At 44.4% G+C, this 15,362-nt stretch overlaps 1 protein-coding gene across 4 annotated transcripts in view; it reads right to left on the bottom strand.

The window, feature by feature from the left end:
* Positions 1–457: 457 nt before the first annotated feature.
* Positions 458–15,362, bottom strand: part of Eif2ak4 (eukaryotic translation initiation factor 2 alpha kinase 4) — a 90,544-nt gene continuing 75,639 nt past the window's right edge. For 2 of the 4 annotated variants that reach the window (XM_052183218.1, XM_052183220.1), the window contains 9 exons: positions 14,154–14,282; positions 11,014–11,100; positions 7,239–7,351; positions 5,414–5,472; positions 4,783–4,880; positions 3,718–3,786; positions 2,961–3,005; positions 1,527–1,645; positions 458–701 (listed from right to left, as the gene is read on the bottom strand). In XM_052183218.1, coding sequence (XP_052039178.1) covers positions 644–701; positions 1,527–1,645; positions 2,961–3,005; positions 3,718–3,786; positions 4,783–4,880; positions 5,414–5,472; positions 7,239–7,351; positions 11,014–11,100; positions 14,154–14,282 — 777 coding nt within the window. In that variant the 3' untranslated portion in view covers positions 458–643. Of the gene's footprint in view, positions 702–1,526; positions 1,646–2,960; positions 3,006–3,717; positions 3,787–4,782; positions 4,881–5,413; positions 5,473–7,238; positions 7,352–11,013; positions 11,101–14,153; positions 14,283–15,362 lie in introns of those variants that run through there. The other 2 variants (XM_052183221.1, XM_052183222.1) reach the window with 2 other exon arrangements.

Raw genomic sequence — 15,362 nt, 5'->3', positions numbered from 1 at the left:
GTGGTCTGGAGGCAGACTGATTTTTGAGTTTGAGGCCAGCCTGGGATGCATAGTGAAACGCTGTTCTGCCTTCCCACCCAGCAGCAGAGGCAGAACAGATCACAGGGATGACCTATGACCTCAGTGCCTTTTTATCTACTAGGAGAATGTAAATGTTCAGACTTTTTGTTCTTGTTGTTGTTTTTTTTTTTTTTTTTTTTTTGGATTTGGTTTTTTTGAGACAGGGTTTCTCTGTATAGCCCTAGCTGTTCTGGAACTCACTCTGTAGACCAGGCTGGCCTTGAACTCAGAAACCCACCTGTCTCTGCCTCCCAGAGTGCTGGGATTACATCACCCGGCTAATGTTTGGACATTTTTATGTGCTAGGTGTTTAGGACCAAAGGAAGACAAGTCTGTTTTCTTTTCCAGCTCCATATAACCTCTAGTATTGGCAGAACTGCAACTGGAAAACAGCATATATATATATGAAAACATTTATTATATCAAAAAGGTAAATTTATAACATACATGAAAAACCGACAAAGCTCAGCTCTGTAGGACAGCTTATTAGAATTTAAAGTTAAAATTAGTTGAATGTACAACATTCCATTATTCTGGTATAAGTTCCTGTCCATTTGAACAATACAGCAACAGTTCTTTAGGGTCAAAATAGGATTCTGTAGTAGTCATCTCTGTAGCTGTACAGGAACAACACTGACACCCTGCAAAAGAAAAGGACAAGCACACTGATGACAGACTTAGAGCTTTGATGTAATTAAAAATATGATGGGAGATTGATCACTAGAAATATTGCATAAACTTTCCTGGATTGACAGTTTGCAATTAAGTTCTGATGAAGAAACTGTCATTCACCACCAACTTCCTTGATATCCTTTAAGTTAAACAGTGACATAAATGATTGACATTTTGACATATACAGCAAAAGCAGTCATATTTTTTTATTTTGTTTCTTAATGTCATTTGTTTTTTTGTAACTGGGTTTCATGGAACCAAGACTTGCCTTCAAACTTGTTTATAAGGCTAAGGATGACCTTGGATTCCTGATCTGTCTCTACATCCCAAGTGCTAGGACTATAGTTGTGTACCATCACTCCTGACTTGGTTGTGTAAACATTTCCTGAGGCTCAGGAGATGGCTCAGTTGGTAAAGTGCATGCCAAGCAAGCACTGGGTTTGGATCCCTGGAACCAGTGTTAAAAAGCTGGGCAGAGTGGAGTGTGAAAGTGTAGCCTTGGACAGGGGAGAGAGGCGTGTCCCCGAAGTGCAATGACGCCAGTCAGCCTAGCTCACCGATGAGCTTCAGGTTCAGAAAGTCCCTGTCTCAAAAAGAAATGGTGAAGAGGAAAGAGGCACGAACCCCACATCTCCACGTCACACACACACACACACACACACACACACAACCCCGATGGCTATACTCAGGCCCACAGTGTTACTGACAAGATCCTCACTGTATTTCAGTCTAGGATTTGTTGACACCCAGACCCTTCCCTAGATTTTAACCTCATGAAACCTGCTATAACTTACTTCTTTTCAACTTTGATGTTATAGATTTCATCGCAGATGAGTTTGAGGTATCTTTGCTTTGGCAGGCGTGACAGCAGCTGCTTCACAGTTGTGTTAAATGCCTGCTCATCAGCATCCCACTAGGAAAGATCAGAGCAGCAGGGTTACTGCTGGTACCAAGCCTGGCCTTGGTGGGTCAGCAGAGTTGGTGATGGGAGTCTGCGGTTCTTCAGTAGAAGCATCAGTTTTCTTTTGAGACTACAGGTATCTATCTTCCCACAGCCCAGGTGTGCGGATATGACTTTAGATTGCTTTCTTGGACATTTCCTGTGTATGGTGGACATTGAGACCTTTCATGTCTACTCACCGGACTGGATCAAAAGTCAGCAAACTGAGTACTGTGTGCTTATTTGTTTGATCAACAGGTAATGAAGAAACAGTACTGCCTGGTCCTGAACTGAGGACCTTGTTGCTTCCAATTCCAAACCTGATGCAGTTTATTTTAAATCTGACTAAACAGTATGGATAGACAACAGACTTATTTGATATGAAATGCCTTGAAAATTACCTGTAGCCTGTCATCTCCATTCCTAGGAGTCTGAGGAGAGGACTACTGCAATTCGAAGATTACTGCAATTCTAGGCCAGCTTGGCTATATTCTGGTTAGTTTTTGTTAATGACACAAACTAGGCTGGAAAGAGGGACCATTAATAGAAGAACTGATTCCAGCAGTTGGCCCCTGGGACATTTTTCTTGATTAGGGATTCATGTGGGAGGGCCTAGCTCACGGTCGGTGGTGATATCCTGGGAAGGCAGGCCTGGTTTATAAAGCAAGCCCGCCAGCCAGCCAGTCAGCAGCAACATTCCCCTGAGGTTCCTTCTTGCCTTGGAGTTCAACCTTGGCGTCCCTCAGTAAGGGACTCAAACCTGTGAGAGGGTCTAACCTTCCCTCCCTAGTTGGTTTTGGTCAGTGTTTATCACAGCTATAGAAAGCAAACTAGGCCAGGCTGCCTGGGAACAGTCTTCCCACAAAAATGTAAAAATCTGATGTAGCTATGATTATTTTATTACCATGGGGAACTTGAAATTTTTAAAAACTGAAAAAAATGTATAAAAGTATAAGCCTGAAAATAATCCTTTGGCTCTTTTACGACCGAATGTTCTGTGTAATTGTGCTAACTGGGATGAGGATTTGCTTGGGAAACACATGGTTCTATGGGTAAGAAACTAGATTATGCTATCTGCTAGGCCTAAGTCCTGGCTCTGAGCCTTCGTGGCTGTGTGATTCTGATTCAGGCACGCCCATAACACATATTAACAGAAGGATCAACCTTACTGGCTAAATTCCTGATGCTGCCAGACAAACACAATCACTAAAGAAGTTAAGACCTTTTACTAGTTTTCTTTTGACAAGACTGCGAAAAGTCACAGAGCAGAACAGTTGCCATTGCTTACCTCTAATGATAGAAACTGTAAGATTGTTTCCTTGGGTAGATCCACCTGTTAATACAGAGAGCATATCATTTATTAAGTCTAAGCAGCTCACCCTGGCTGGGGCTATGGGCAGGAATAGGGCTGCTATGAATTTTTTTTCTGTGCACACATGAGTGCATGTGTGTGAAGACCTGAGGTGGATATTGGAAATATTCTTAGCTGCTCTTCCATCTTATCCTTTGAGACAGAGTCTCAGTGAAACCCAGAGCTGACTGATGTGCCTGATTTGTGAGCCAACAGCTGGTGTCTTCCGTCACCAGCTGAGGTTGGACTCAGGCATTTACGTGGGTTCTGGGGCCCTGAGCTTTAGTCCCCATGTGCTTTAACTGTGTAGTTCTCTTCCCAGCTCCGAAAGCAGACTTTAACTGGACTGTGTGAGCTAACAAGCACTGGAGGCTACATTTCCAGATCACATCCACACCCCGAAGGTGCAGTGCTGCCACATGAGCTTAGTAAGTACACCCCGAAGGTGCAGTGCTGCCACATGAGCTTAGTAAGTGTGGCCATAGGAAAAAAAGAAGAGAAAGAAGCGAAATATATAAATGGCCATCTTTTCTCCCCAGCTTTTTCTAGCTTTAGACTGCCTATAATTCACATGAGGAACAACCAGGTCTGATACCAGATACAGCTGACAGCAAAAAAAACCCTGAATCCTGAAGCCATACTAGACAATGCAGACAGATGTTACCTTCAAATTGTTAAAGAACATGTGACTTACAGCCAAAATTTCAATTTCACTGCTTTTCTGATGTAAATTGGCAAGGGTAGTCTGAAGTCGTGTTTGTATCTAATAAGAAAATGGAGTTCAAAGCATGTTAGTGTTATTTCTCAGTCCAGAAAACAACAGTATGACAAAGCCAGAGCTTAGAACGGGCTCCAAACACAACATAAAGCTTTGCTCTTGCTATAACTTGGAGAGATCTGGAGGCTGAGGGAGAGACATTTGGGTCTTATGTTGCCCAGGTTGGCCTTAAATCTTTCCAAGCAGCTGAGATTTCAGTTGTATACCACCACACAAATGCTCTTAATACTTGGGCTGTGGTGGAACATGCCACTGATCCTAGCAGTTGGGAGGCAGAGGCAGGTGAATCACTGAGTTCAAGGCCAGCCTGGTCTACAGAGCGACTACAGAGCCCAAGGTAGCCAAGGCTACACAGAGAAACCCTATCTTGACAAACCAAAGAAAAACAAAAGCCACAACAGCAATAAATCAAATGCTCTTAACATTGTCTCCCATTAGAATCATGGCACACTGACCACATTCAACACACTCTGTTACTTTTGTTCTTTTAACTGCATATTGCATGTGCTCTGACCTTAGCACAGGCATACAGCAGGCACTGAAACCACAAGAACCACTCTTGTGACTGGTCTAAAATGCTCTTATGTAGAAGAGGAACAAGCCATTTCCAGCTGCCACAGGAGGCAGAGTAAATGATTGTCTGTTGACAGCTGCTGCTTACTAATGTCTCTGCAGGACAGATGGGTTGAATTATGGCACCAGAGAAGTTTTGTTGATGAGATCTTCAGAAGCCACCAAGTTAGCAAAAGGGAAAGAATTTTATATTTAAAGCCAAGGGCAAGTGGCTGGAGAATGGCTTAGTGGACCAGGTTCAGTTCCCAGCACCTGCATAGCCAAAACCATCTCCAAGTCCAGTTCCAGGGATCTAATGTCCTCTTCAGGCCTCTGAGATATATGCTGCACAGACATACATTCAGGCAAAACACCCATACGTAAAATAAAAGCAAGAATGCAAGAAATCAAAAGGTGGAAGTGATATACCTGAATCTCATGTCGCCTCCTGGTACTGGCCGACAGCTTTTCCGGTGATATAACACTCACGGTGGGGACTACTGTTGTTCCATGGATTTCAAACAAACCTGAGACAGACAGTTTCATGTTAAAGTCTTTACCTGGGCCCAGTTTCTAGAACACACCATAAGGAGCTATTTATTAGTGTGCATCTGGTTGTGACTCTGGAGGATAGATAGATCATGTCAGCATTCTTTTGTCTCTCTGAGATGGAGTCTAGTTAGACCAGGCTGGCTTCAAACTGCATCCTTCTGCCTTAGTTTCCTGAGTGTTAGGATTACAGGCATGTACCACCATATTTGGCTTGAGCTACTTTTCTCCAGTCTGTTGTTTGGAGAAATAACCCACATTGCATGTATATAGTGAACTGGGTAAAACGAAGGTTAAATCACATGTCTGAATACAACACTGAGACAGCTAGGCCTGGAGGGAAGGCCTGAGCCCAAGCACCTTAGCCTCCAGGATGTTGGAACATGTCCACGTGATACAGCTGTGTTGATGCTTGCCTTTAAAAGGTATTTTTGGTGTGAGAAGGCCTTAGACCTAAGACTTGGTTCAGACAACAGATTCTTAAGGCTAGGATTTCAATTAGTAATTATACCTGAAGCATTAGAAAACGACCCCTTCGGAGTTTGTACAGCAAAATTATCAGAAGCGTCTCTAAAAACAAGCAGACAAACAGGAAACTGTCAGTAAGGCAAAAAGCAACTCAGATAAGGGTGCCCTCAGAGCATGCCACCTTTCCTACGGAATATAAAACCACAATCCTCTTAGTTATTAATTGGAGGAAAAAACAAAACAAAATGCTTAGTGATGCTTTTTGTCATGAGCAAGTAAAAAAAATTAAGGACATGATTCAGGTTAAAAGACTAAGACAACATCCTGATTCATTCACCTGGGTCTGTAATGCAGGCTCCACAGAGTCAGCTAATTTAATGAAATGTAATAGGTGTTTTTTCTGCTTCCTTATAATACAAAGAAATAGCAGTAGCAGGCCCCACCTGTACTCAGCCAGGAACCTTAGTGACTACCTCAGGAGATGTTTGGTAAATATAGGTTTTTTTAAAAAGATTTTTTATTATTTATTTAATGTATATGAGTACACTGTAGCTGTACTGATGGTTGTGAGCCATCATGTGGTTGCTGGGAATTTGAATTCAGTACCTCTCAGCACTCCTGTCGGCTCTGCTTACTTGATTCAGCTCCAGTTGCTCCTGTCTAAAGGTTTATTTACTATATCTCAGTACACTGTAGGTGTCACACCAGAAGAGGGTGTCAGGGCCGGGCGGTGGTGGCGCACACCTTTAGTCCCAGCACTTGGGAGGCAGAGGCAGGCGGATTTCTGAGTTTGAGGCCAGCCTGGTCTACAAAGTGAGTTCTAGGACAGCCAGGGCTACACAGAGAAACCCTGTCTTGAAAAAACCAAAACAAAACAGAAGAGGGTGTCAGATCTCCTTACATATGGTTGTGAGCCACCATGTGGTTGCTGGGATTTGAACTCAGGACCTTCCTTAGATCAGTCAGTGCTCTTAGCCGCTGAGCCATTTCTCCAACCCCAGATGTTTCAAAAGCTGTACATAGACATTCTTTCAAACCTGCACATTAATTTATAACCTTTAAGAGACATAGTAGTGCCCCATGAGAATTATTGACATCTCCTTGAATTTAAGTGTTTTCTTTCTGTCTGTTGGTTGTTTTTGAGACAGGGCCTCATGGATTGCAGGCTGGACTTGAATTTACTATGTAGCAGAGGCTGACCTTGAACTCCTGATCTTCCCAGTGCTGGGATTATAGGTATTTGTCAGAATTATAATACATAGATCTATTTGTCCTGATATGAGCATGTATATTCCATTACAGATGGTCCTGAGCCACCATGTGGTTGCTTGGAATTGAACTCAGGACCTGTGGAAGAGCAGTCAGTGCTCTTAACCACTTAGCCATGTCTCCAGCCATATTATTTTTTAAATAAAGTTTTTTTCTACTAAGACATATTATCTAGATTAACATGACTTGGTTATTACTTTCACTTAAAATGGATAAGTATTTTTTAAATGTTTAAGTGTCAATTTCTAATAGATTTTGAAAAATTTGAGATGGGTGTGACTATGTAGTGCAGGCTGGTTTGATTTCACTTGGCAGCCCAGGTTGGCCCCTTAGTGGTGAGATCGCAGACATGTGCCACTCTTCCTACTTTAACTGCAGTACACTGGAAGAGATCAATCATGGTCTTACGGAGTAGTTCTCACACATCCAGGTTACTCCATGTATTGTTTCTTGTGCCTGTGGTGGTTGGCTCGCTTTACTTCCTCTGCCATGTTCTGACATGCACAAAGGGCCTTTACCAGAAAATAGGTAGATGGGGCTGCCCAATGTTTGGCTTCACAAATTCCAGTTAAATTACTTTGTTTTCTTTATGAATTTACCTGAAATTTCTTTCGTCACCAACTTTGGTCCTTAGTTTCTGCATAACATGATCCACAAGATCTGATTCTAACACACGCTTTTCTGTTTGTCTCTCCTTCTCAAAGGACTTGACCTGGAAAGAATGAAGTAATTTATCATTAGGAGGTTTCTGAAGCCAAGATGGCAGCTCAGTGTGCCCTAGGGAAGCAACTGGGTCACAGTTTGGAGCCAGTGGCTTGAATTGGGGATGGTTCTGCTTGCTGGAAGACATTTAGCAGTTTTTTGTTTTTGAAAGTAGCACCCTAAAAAATGTTATTTTAGGGCTGGAGAGATGGCTTAGCAGTTAAGAGCACTGACTGCTCTAAGGAAGGTCCTGGGTTCAAATTCTAGCAACTACATGGTGGCTCACAACCATCTGTAATGAGATCTGATGCCCTCTTCTGGTGTGTACAGTGTACTTAGATATAATAAATAAATCTTTAAGAAAATGTTATTTATTTTGTATGTGTGTGTGTGGCTGCATGTATGCATGGCCATGGTGTGTGTGTGAGGTCAGAGGATCAGTTGCAGGAGTGGAGTCTTTCCATAGTGCTACTATGGGAGACCTGCGAGTGGACTTAGGTCATCAGGCTTGGCTTGACTCAGGCTCTGAGATGTTTTTAGATGTCACAACTGTGGACTGTGCCTCCAGCATCTTGACATACACTATTAAAATGTCAAGGTCAAGGATACAGCAATGACGAACCAAAGCTCCAAACATTGAAACTGTTGCTGAGATACATGGTCTGTTCAGGAATAGTTAGAGATGACAGAATTTTTTTTTTAAAATGGCTCTCATATTACTACATTATTCTTTTAAGCATCCAGTCAGTCATTGAGGTTATTCAGACATCAGCACTACCTACCTGACAAACGCACTTTCATGGGGTCCGCCCTGGCACACTAACTCATGGCCAGCACCTAGCTGTACTCTGGGTTAGCTTGATGCTCTCACATTGTTTGCAGATTCTCCACTCCACAATAATATCCTTTCAGGTAAACTTTTTTCAACTAAATTCTGCTGTACCATTTGTCCAGACTTTTACTGGCTCCCCACTGGCTGCTAAATATAATACCCAAACTCCTTGATCTAGCTATGACCATTCCTGCCAGCTAAAGTAGCCTTCATTCAAGATACACTATCCAGGCACAATGCCCTTCATCCTTGGGCATGTCAGAGCTGTTACCTACTCAAGATGCTCACAGGATTGGATCTATTCATGTTTCCTCAGACTGGGGCGAGGGGTCATCAGATTTCCATCTCTCCCCCGCCCCCCACATGTGATCTCTCCCATCTGGCCATGATCTTGGTTGCCAGAGTATATAGAAGGTAGACTGGGACTGGGACTCAGCCCCAGAGATGCAGTGATCATGATTGTCACCCATGCTGGGGCAGGCTTTTCTTTCTGTGCAGCTGCTTTTGAGTTACCAATGCTCTTGTAAGAAATCCCAATAAACTCATTGCTTCACCAAGCAGGACTTGGATAAAATAGTTTGTTTGGTCTATTTTGTCCTCTCTGGGGTGTATGGATACTTCTGTAAAACTCTCTGGGAAAAGTCACACCATCTGGATAGAATCAGAATATTTCCCAAGGACCTGTCCCTATCTTTGAGATATTCTATAGCTTGCCTGTCTGTGAATCTAGAAACCCCACTACCACCTGAAGATGTCCTCTTACTACCTGCCACTACCTTACAGGCTTAGAATGTTCTCTACAGGACACTGATCAGTATTTTCTAGCTTACAATGCACAAAAGTTTTATGTCCCCTATCAAATAATATTTGCACATCCATGTTTATTACTTCCCTAAGCACAACAGCTAAGATACAGAACCAGCCAAGACTCCATCTCCTCAGCAGATGAATGGATAAAGAAAATGTGGTATATATACACAATGCCAGTTTTTCAACTGTAATGAAAATGAAATTGTGACATTTGCAAGAAAATGGATGCAACTGGAGATTATGATGTTAAGCAAAATGCACTAGACACAGAAAGACAAATGCTTTATGTCTGTTCTTATATGTAGAATCCAGATGTATGTGCATGCATTTGTGTACTCATGATCACAATTAGGGGATCACAAGGGAAGAGAGCTCTCAGGAGGTATGGGAAAAGATAATGGAATCCAGGTTACATGAAAGCAAAAGCACAGAGTATTTGGAGGCAGGAAGGAGAGCAGTAAGAGGAGGGTAGGGAGGTGAGGAGAGCGGGGCGAGGGACAGGAATCAAACCAGGTGCAATGGCATGCCTGGATGGAGATGCCACACTGGGGCTGGAGAGATGGCTCAGTGGTTAAGAGCATTAACTGCTCTTCTAGAGGACATGGGTTCAATTCTCAGCATCCACATGGCAGCTCATAGCTGTCTGGAACTCCAGTTCCAGGAGATCCCACAGCCTCATACAGACATATGCAAAACAAAACACCAACATATGTAAAATAAAAATGAATAAAACCATTAAAACAACCACTTAAACAAAGCAAACAAAACCAGGAAATGCCATCATTTGTATGTTAATAATAAAATGACCTTGAAATTAAATATGCTATGTTAAAGAGAAGAAAGAGGGAAGACACAAATTACTAATATCAGGAATGAAAGAGGGGACATCTCTCCAAAGCTTAGAGACAGTGAAACAAATAACCAAGGAATACCTCAGACAGCCACAGAGGAAACTGTGATACTGGAACACACAGTTCCATTCTGAAGGAGGTGGTTGAACAGCTGGGTATGCAGGCCTGTGTGGGCCTTGTTTGTTTGTTGTGTTTTTAATTATGTGTATGTCTGTGTCTATAGATATGAGCACGTGAGTGAGTACAGATGCCTGAAGGGCTGGAGAGGTTGGATTCTTCAGGAGCAGGCATTACAGGGAGTTGAGTCCTGACGTGGGTGCTGGGAGGACTCACAGCATCTCTAGAAGGGCAGTGTGTGCTCTCACCCACTAAGCCATCTCTCTAGCCTGGGCCGTGTGATTCTATGATGATCATATGCACACATTTGAGGTGCAGTTCTTATTGCATACAAACTCTTAAAACACAGGTCCAACTCATCCTGAGAGCACTGTAGGAGAAAATAAGGAGAATGAGGGATAAAGGCCAATTTTTCCTTTCAAAACAATATTTAAAAAGGTCATGAGGTGGTAGGTTTATGTACAATTTTAGTTAGGTACAACAGAGTAAAATTGTTTAGGAAAACTCCAGAAGACAAGCTTGTGACAGGTACAGCTCTCCTAAGAAAAGAGGTCGGGGCTGGGAGATGGCTCAGTGGCCAAAGTCCTGGCTGATCTTACAGGACCTGGATTTCATTCCCTTGTGGCAGCTTACTACCATTGAACAGCTGGGTATGCAGGCCAGCTCTAGAAGAGGGCGTCAGATCCCCTCTTTTGGCCTCTGTAGGCACTGCACACATGTGGTACACAGAGAGATGGAGGCAAAACACCTATACATATGAATAGTAAAAAAGAGCAGATAAAAATGATCTATTTTCTCTAGGAAGATGATTAGTTATGATAGTTTAGAGAGAGAGAGAGAGAGAGAGAGAGAGAGGGAGGGAACGAGCACACTAAAGCACACTAGAGGCTCCACAGGCAACAGTTTGTGGAAAATGCTAGTTGATTTCCCAATGGTCTTGTTCGTGTGTGTGTGTGTGTGTGTGTGTGTAGTTTTAACAGGGACTGAATCAAGGGTCTCACCCATGCTAGGTAAGTGCTCAACCACTGAGCTACATCTCCACCCTTCCCCTTCCCTCTTTACCTTGACATGGCTTCCTTCTTTATCGGAGACCAGGGCCACATAGGTGATTTCATGATGTCTGCAGTACTCTTGTAACTCTTCCTGGGACTAAAACAAACAGTGAGACAGATGGCCACAGTGTGCCTGGAACCCCTTCAAGTCATTAAGGACAATGAAAAAACTGCTGTTAATTGTATTCCCAAGGAGAATTACCAAATACGCTGACTTCAGGGGGTACGAACGCTATTGAGAGGAGCACAGAATTCCAGGAAGGAATTCTCTTGTGCTTTTTCTACTTTCATGATTGTTTTGAAGGACGACAAACAAGTAATGCAGTCGTGACAGGAAGAGGTTTTCAATGGCTTCCAAGCCTTAAAACAAAATGTGCCAAATTCTGTAACACACACACACACACACACACACACACACACACACACACACACACACACACACACACGGCATTTTAGGAAAGCAAAGGAATTAAAAAAAACCAGCAGATGGTAGAAAGCAGAATTAAGTTGGGTACTTTGGTTCTTGTCTAATCTCAGCACCAAGGAGGAGGCTGAGGCAGGAGGATGGGCTACACAGTGAGATCCTATCTCACAAAACAGAAACCCAACAACAGAACGCTTCTCTAACAGCACATGAAGCAGGCACACGGATGCCCTTTCAGTTACACACGGATGTCCTTTCAGTTACACACGGATGTCCTTTCAGTTACACACGGATGTCCTTTCAGTTACACACGGATGTCCTTTCAGTTACACACGGATGCCCTTTCAGTTACACACGGATGCCCTTTCAGTTACACACGGATGTCCTTTCAGTTACACACGGATGTCCTTTCAGTTACACACGGATGCCCTTTCAGTTACACACGGATGTCCTTTCAGTTACACACGGATGTCCTTTCAGTTACACACGGATGCCCTTTCAGTTACACACGGATGTCCTTTCAGTTACACACGGATGTCTTTTCAGTTACATACGGATGCCCTTTCAGTTACACACGGATGTCCTTTCAGTTACACACGGATGTCCTTTCAGTTACACACGGATGCCCTTTCAGTTACACATGGATGCCCTTTCAGTTACACATGGATGCCCTTTCAGTTACACACGGATGTCCTTTCAGGTACACGGATGTCCTTTCAGTTACACATGGATGCCCTTTCAGTTACACACGGATGTCCTTTCAGGTACACGGATGTCCTTTCAGTTACACATGGATGCCCTTTCAGTTACACACGGATGTCCTTTCAGTTACATGGATGTCCTTTCAGTTACATGGATGTCCTTTCAGTTACACACAGGTGCCCTTTCAGTTACACCGTTAAACACTTGGCAACAGTTCTTACATGAACACACAGAGCAGCTTGCAGAAAGCTCAAGGCAGGAGAGCTAGCCTGTGTGTTCCTGGTCTTTGCAGAGCCCTGGGGTGCCATCCCTCCCTCCTTGACCTGATAATGCAGACATTAGGGATCTAAAGCTCCCGACTCCAATTCTGAAGGGCAGGCAGGTGTCCAGGGTGCCGCTTTCCTCACCGCCACAGCTTGAGCAGATATCAGGTCTGCACGCTGTAGGAGGGCGGACGACTTACAGAAACCCACATGCACATCAAGCTCAGAGTGCCCTCAGTGTGGTAAGCTGGCCACAGCATGTCCTCATCTTAGTCCACGGAACCTGTCAGTGATGACCCTGGACCATCACAGGGACTGAGGTAGTCAGAAGTAGAGAGAAGGTAAAGACAGAAGTCTCACTGGGGACCAAGAAGAGGAAGCCTCAGGGAAGATGATTCCACACTGCTGAGTGTAAAGGGGGGAGGGCAAGCTGGTGCAGGAGGTGTCTAGGAAAAGGCAGGAACAGACCTGCCCCTCGGGCTCTGGAGGAAAGAGCCCTGCCAGTCATCTTTTTGTTGTTTTGGTTTTTTCAAGTCAGGGTTTCTCTGTGTAGCCCTGGCTGTCCTGGAACTCACTCTGTAGATCAGGCTGGCCTCGAACTCAGAAATCCTCCTTCCTGCCTCTGCCTTCCAAGTGCTCCCATTAAAGGCATGCACCACCACTGCCCTGCCAATCATCTTCACCCAGACTTCTGACTTCCAGAAACTTAGAACAGAACTGTTAAGCCGCCGGGCTTGGGGTCATCTGCTGAAATAGCCATCAGATATTAATGCAAGAGGTTACTCCACCCACAGGATGAACCCCACTTGACAGACTCTGGTGTAGACTGGCAGGCATTTCCAATTTTTAAAAAATGTTTTTACATTTTTATATGTATGTGTGTATGTAGGTATGTCTCATGTGTGCATACCTACATGTGTGTACCTGCAGGGGCTAGAAGGGTTTGGACCCCTGCAGCTGGAGTTACTTGCTGATGTAAGCCACCTGACATGGGGGCTGGGAACAGAACTTGGGTCTGTTGGCAGAGCAGCAAGGGCCATCTCCTTAGCCCCTCTGTCCAGCCTTCTGACATGGGAGTGGAGTTACAGACTCCTGGGAGGCAGACAGATATGGCAGAGGGTAAACAGATAGTAAAGAACAGATAGTAAAGATGGCAGGCCTCCAGCTTCTTTCTCACACTCCTGACCTGAGACAAAGACCTAAAAGCTTGGCAGGCTTCTACCAGCAGGGCACCACTGCCAGTAAACTGGTCTAACAAGTTCCAGGCCAGACCAATACATGATTACCCAGTGTTTTGGACTAATCAACTTCCCTGTCTTTGAGTAAACTGACCAACCCTAAATTAGGGGGCAAAGAGCACTCAAAGACCCCTAAAACTCCCATCCTCACGGAGACCAGACTTGAGGCTCCAGACACCTGCCGCCACTCTGTAAGGGTCTGACTCTCTCTCCGCCTTACGTGCCTTGCTGTGTCTGACATTTTCCCTGCTGCTACCTGCTGTGCTTGAGATTTTTCCTGCCAGATAAAATGAACCCAATCAAGACCCTACACAGTACACCATTATTATCTACAAAGCTCACCCTGACAGACTCACCATTGAGTACAAGAAGTAAGCAAAACCAGCATAAATCTCAGTGTTTTAGCTAAGCTTAGGATTTTGGTTGGGCCCCATGGCCTCAGGTGGCCAGGCCTGTGAAAAGCTGCTCCAGCCTGATCCCATAGAATCCCATCTGCACTCAGTCACAGCTCTCTGCCCCTTACCTGTGACCAGTCATACATGATCTCCGCAGTGATGCCCGCTGTCCACAGTTTCTGGGTTAGGTTAATGGCCCTGGACATGGACATCTGTCCAACACTGACAACCAGGAGGTCACAGGAGCTCACTGTAACCTGATAAGAAACAGAGTTACTTGGGGGTGGAGGTGGGGGTGGGGAACACTGCAGCTGTGGGGGTGAGAGCAACACCCCGAGGCTGAGGAGTGCCCTGAAATTGTGAACAGTCACCTAGTGCACAGATGGCTTTGGTTGAAAATGACATTGTGAAAACAACAGAAAACAAGACAGTTTAAACAGATCTTTACAGACATAATTCAGCTGTCCTGTGCCATTAGGAAGATACATTTCCGCTCTCACCCTCACACCCAGGAAAAATGAATCTTGCCTGAAATTGGAAAAGCCAGTTTTTTTTTTTTGTTTTGTTTTTGTTTTTTGTTTTTGTTTTTTAGCTTTGCAAACTAGCTGAGTTTTTGAGCAAGAGGATTGGCAAAAGTGTGTCAACAAGCAGTATATTTTATCTTTCTGTAGTGTATTACGGTGTGGAGAGTAAGTTGGAGAGGCGCCTGAATCAGCAGCAGCCAGAGAGCAGAGGGCAAGGGCTGAGAAGCCAGGAAGAGACAACTCTGAGGCTCCATCCTAGGAAAGATCTCTTCAAAGCACTCAGGCTGCAGCTTTGACATCTTCAGAGCAGCCATGTGCTCTTTGTTCCCGATTACTAAAATCCTAGAATCTTCAAAGTGATGGTTTTTCAATGTTAATGAGATAACTGAGTGGGGTGGGGAGAGAGGGACCTGCCCTGGGGCAGACCAAGGCAAGATCAAGGGCTGGAGCAGCAGGCACAGCCCCACTTCTGGGAGGGAAGGGGCTAAGTCACCGTCAATCCTGCTGTTTAATGAAGCATCCACCAAACACAAAGGGCAGGCTCAGAGTGCTTCAGAAGGAGCTTCACAAGGCTTGGTGGCCTTCATTCCTGAAGGGCCTGAGCTCTGCGCGTCCTCACCTCTTCGTCTAATGTGCATTACATTAAGTCAGGTCCACACAGGGCTCCTCTGAGTTCTATGACCTGCTCTTAGAAATAGGGCTTCCAACTGGCATTGGAAGTGGAGGGGTAGACTTGGGGGACAGAGCTTTCAACCTGTGGTCTGCCACTGTCTTTAGGAGGGTGGGAGTGTCATAAAGGGAACTGTGTCAGCT

The sequence above is a fragment of the Apodemus sylvaticus genome, chromosome 5 (assembly GCF_947179515.1).
Source record: "Apodemus sylvaticus chromosome 5, mApoSyl1.1, whole genome shotgun sequence".
Lineage (NCBI taxonomy): Eukaryota > Metazoa > Chordata > Mammalia > Rodentia > Muridae > Apodemus > Apodemus sylvaticus.
Note: the sequence above shows the minus strand (reverse complement) of the source record. Positions and strands in the feature narration are given on the sequence as shown.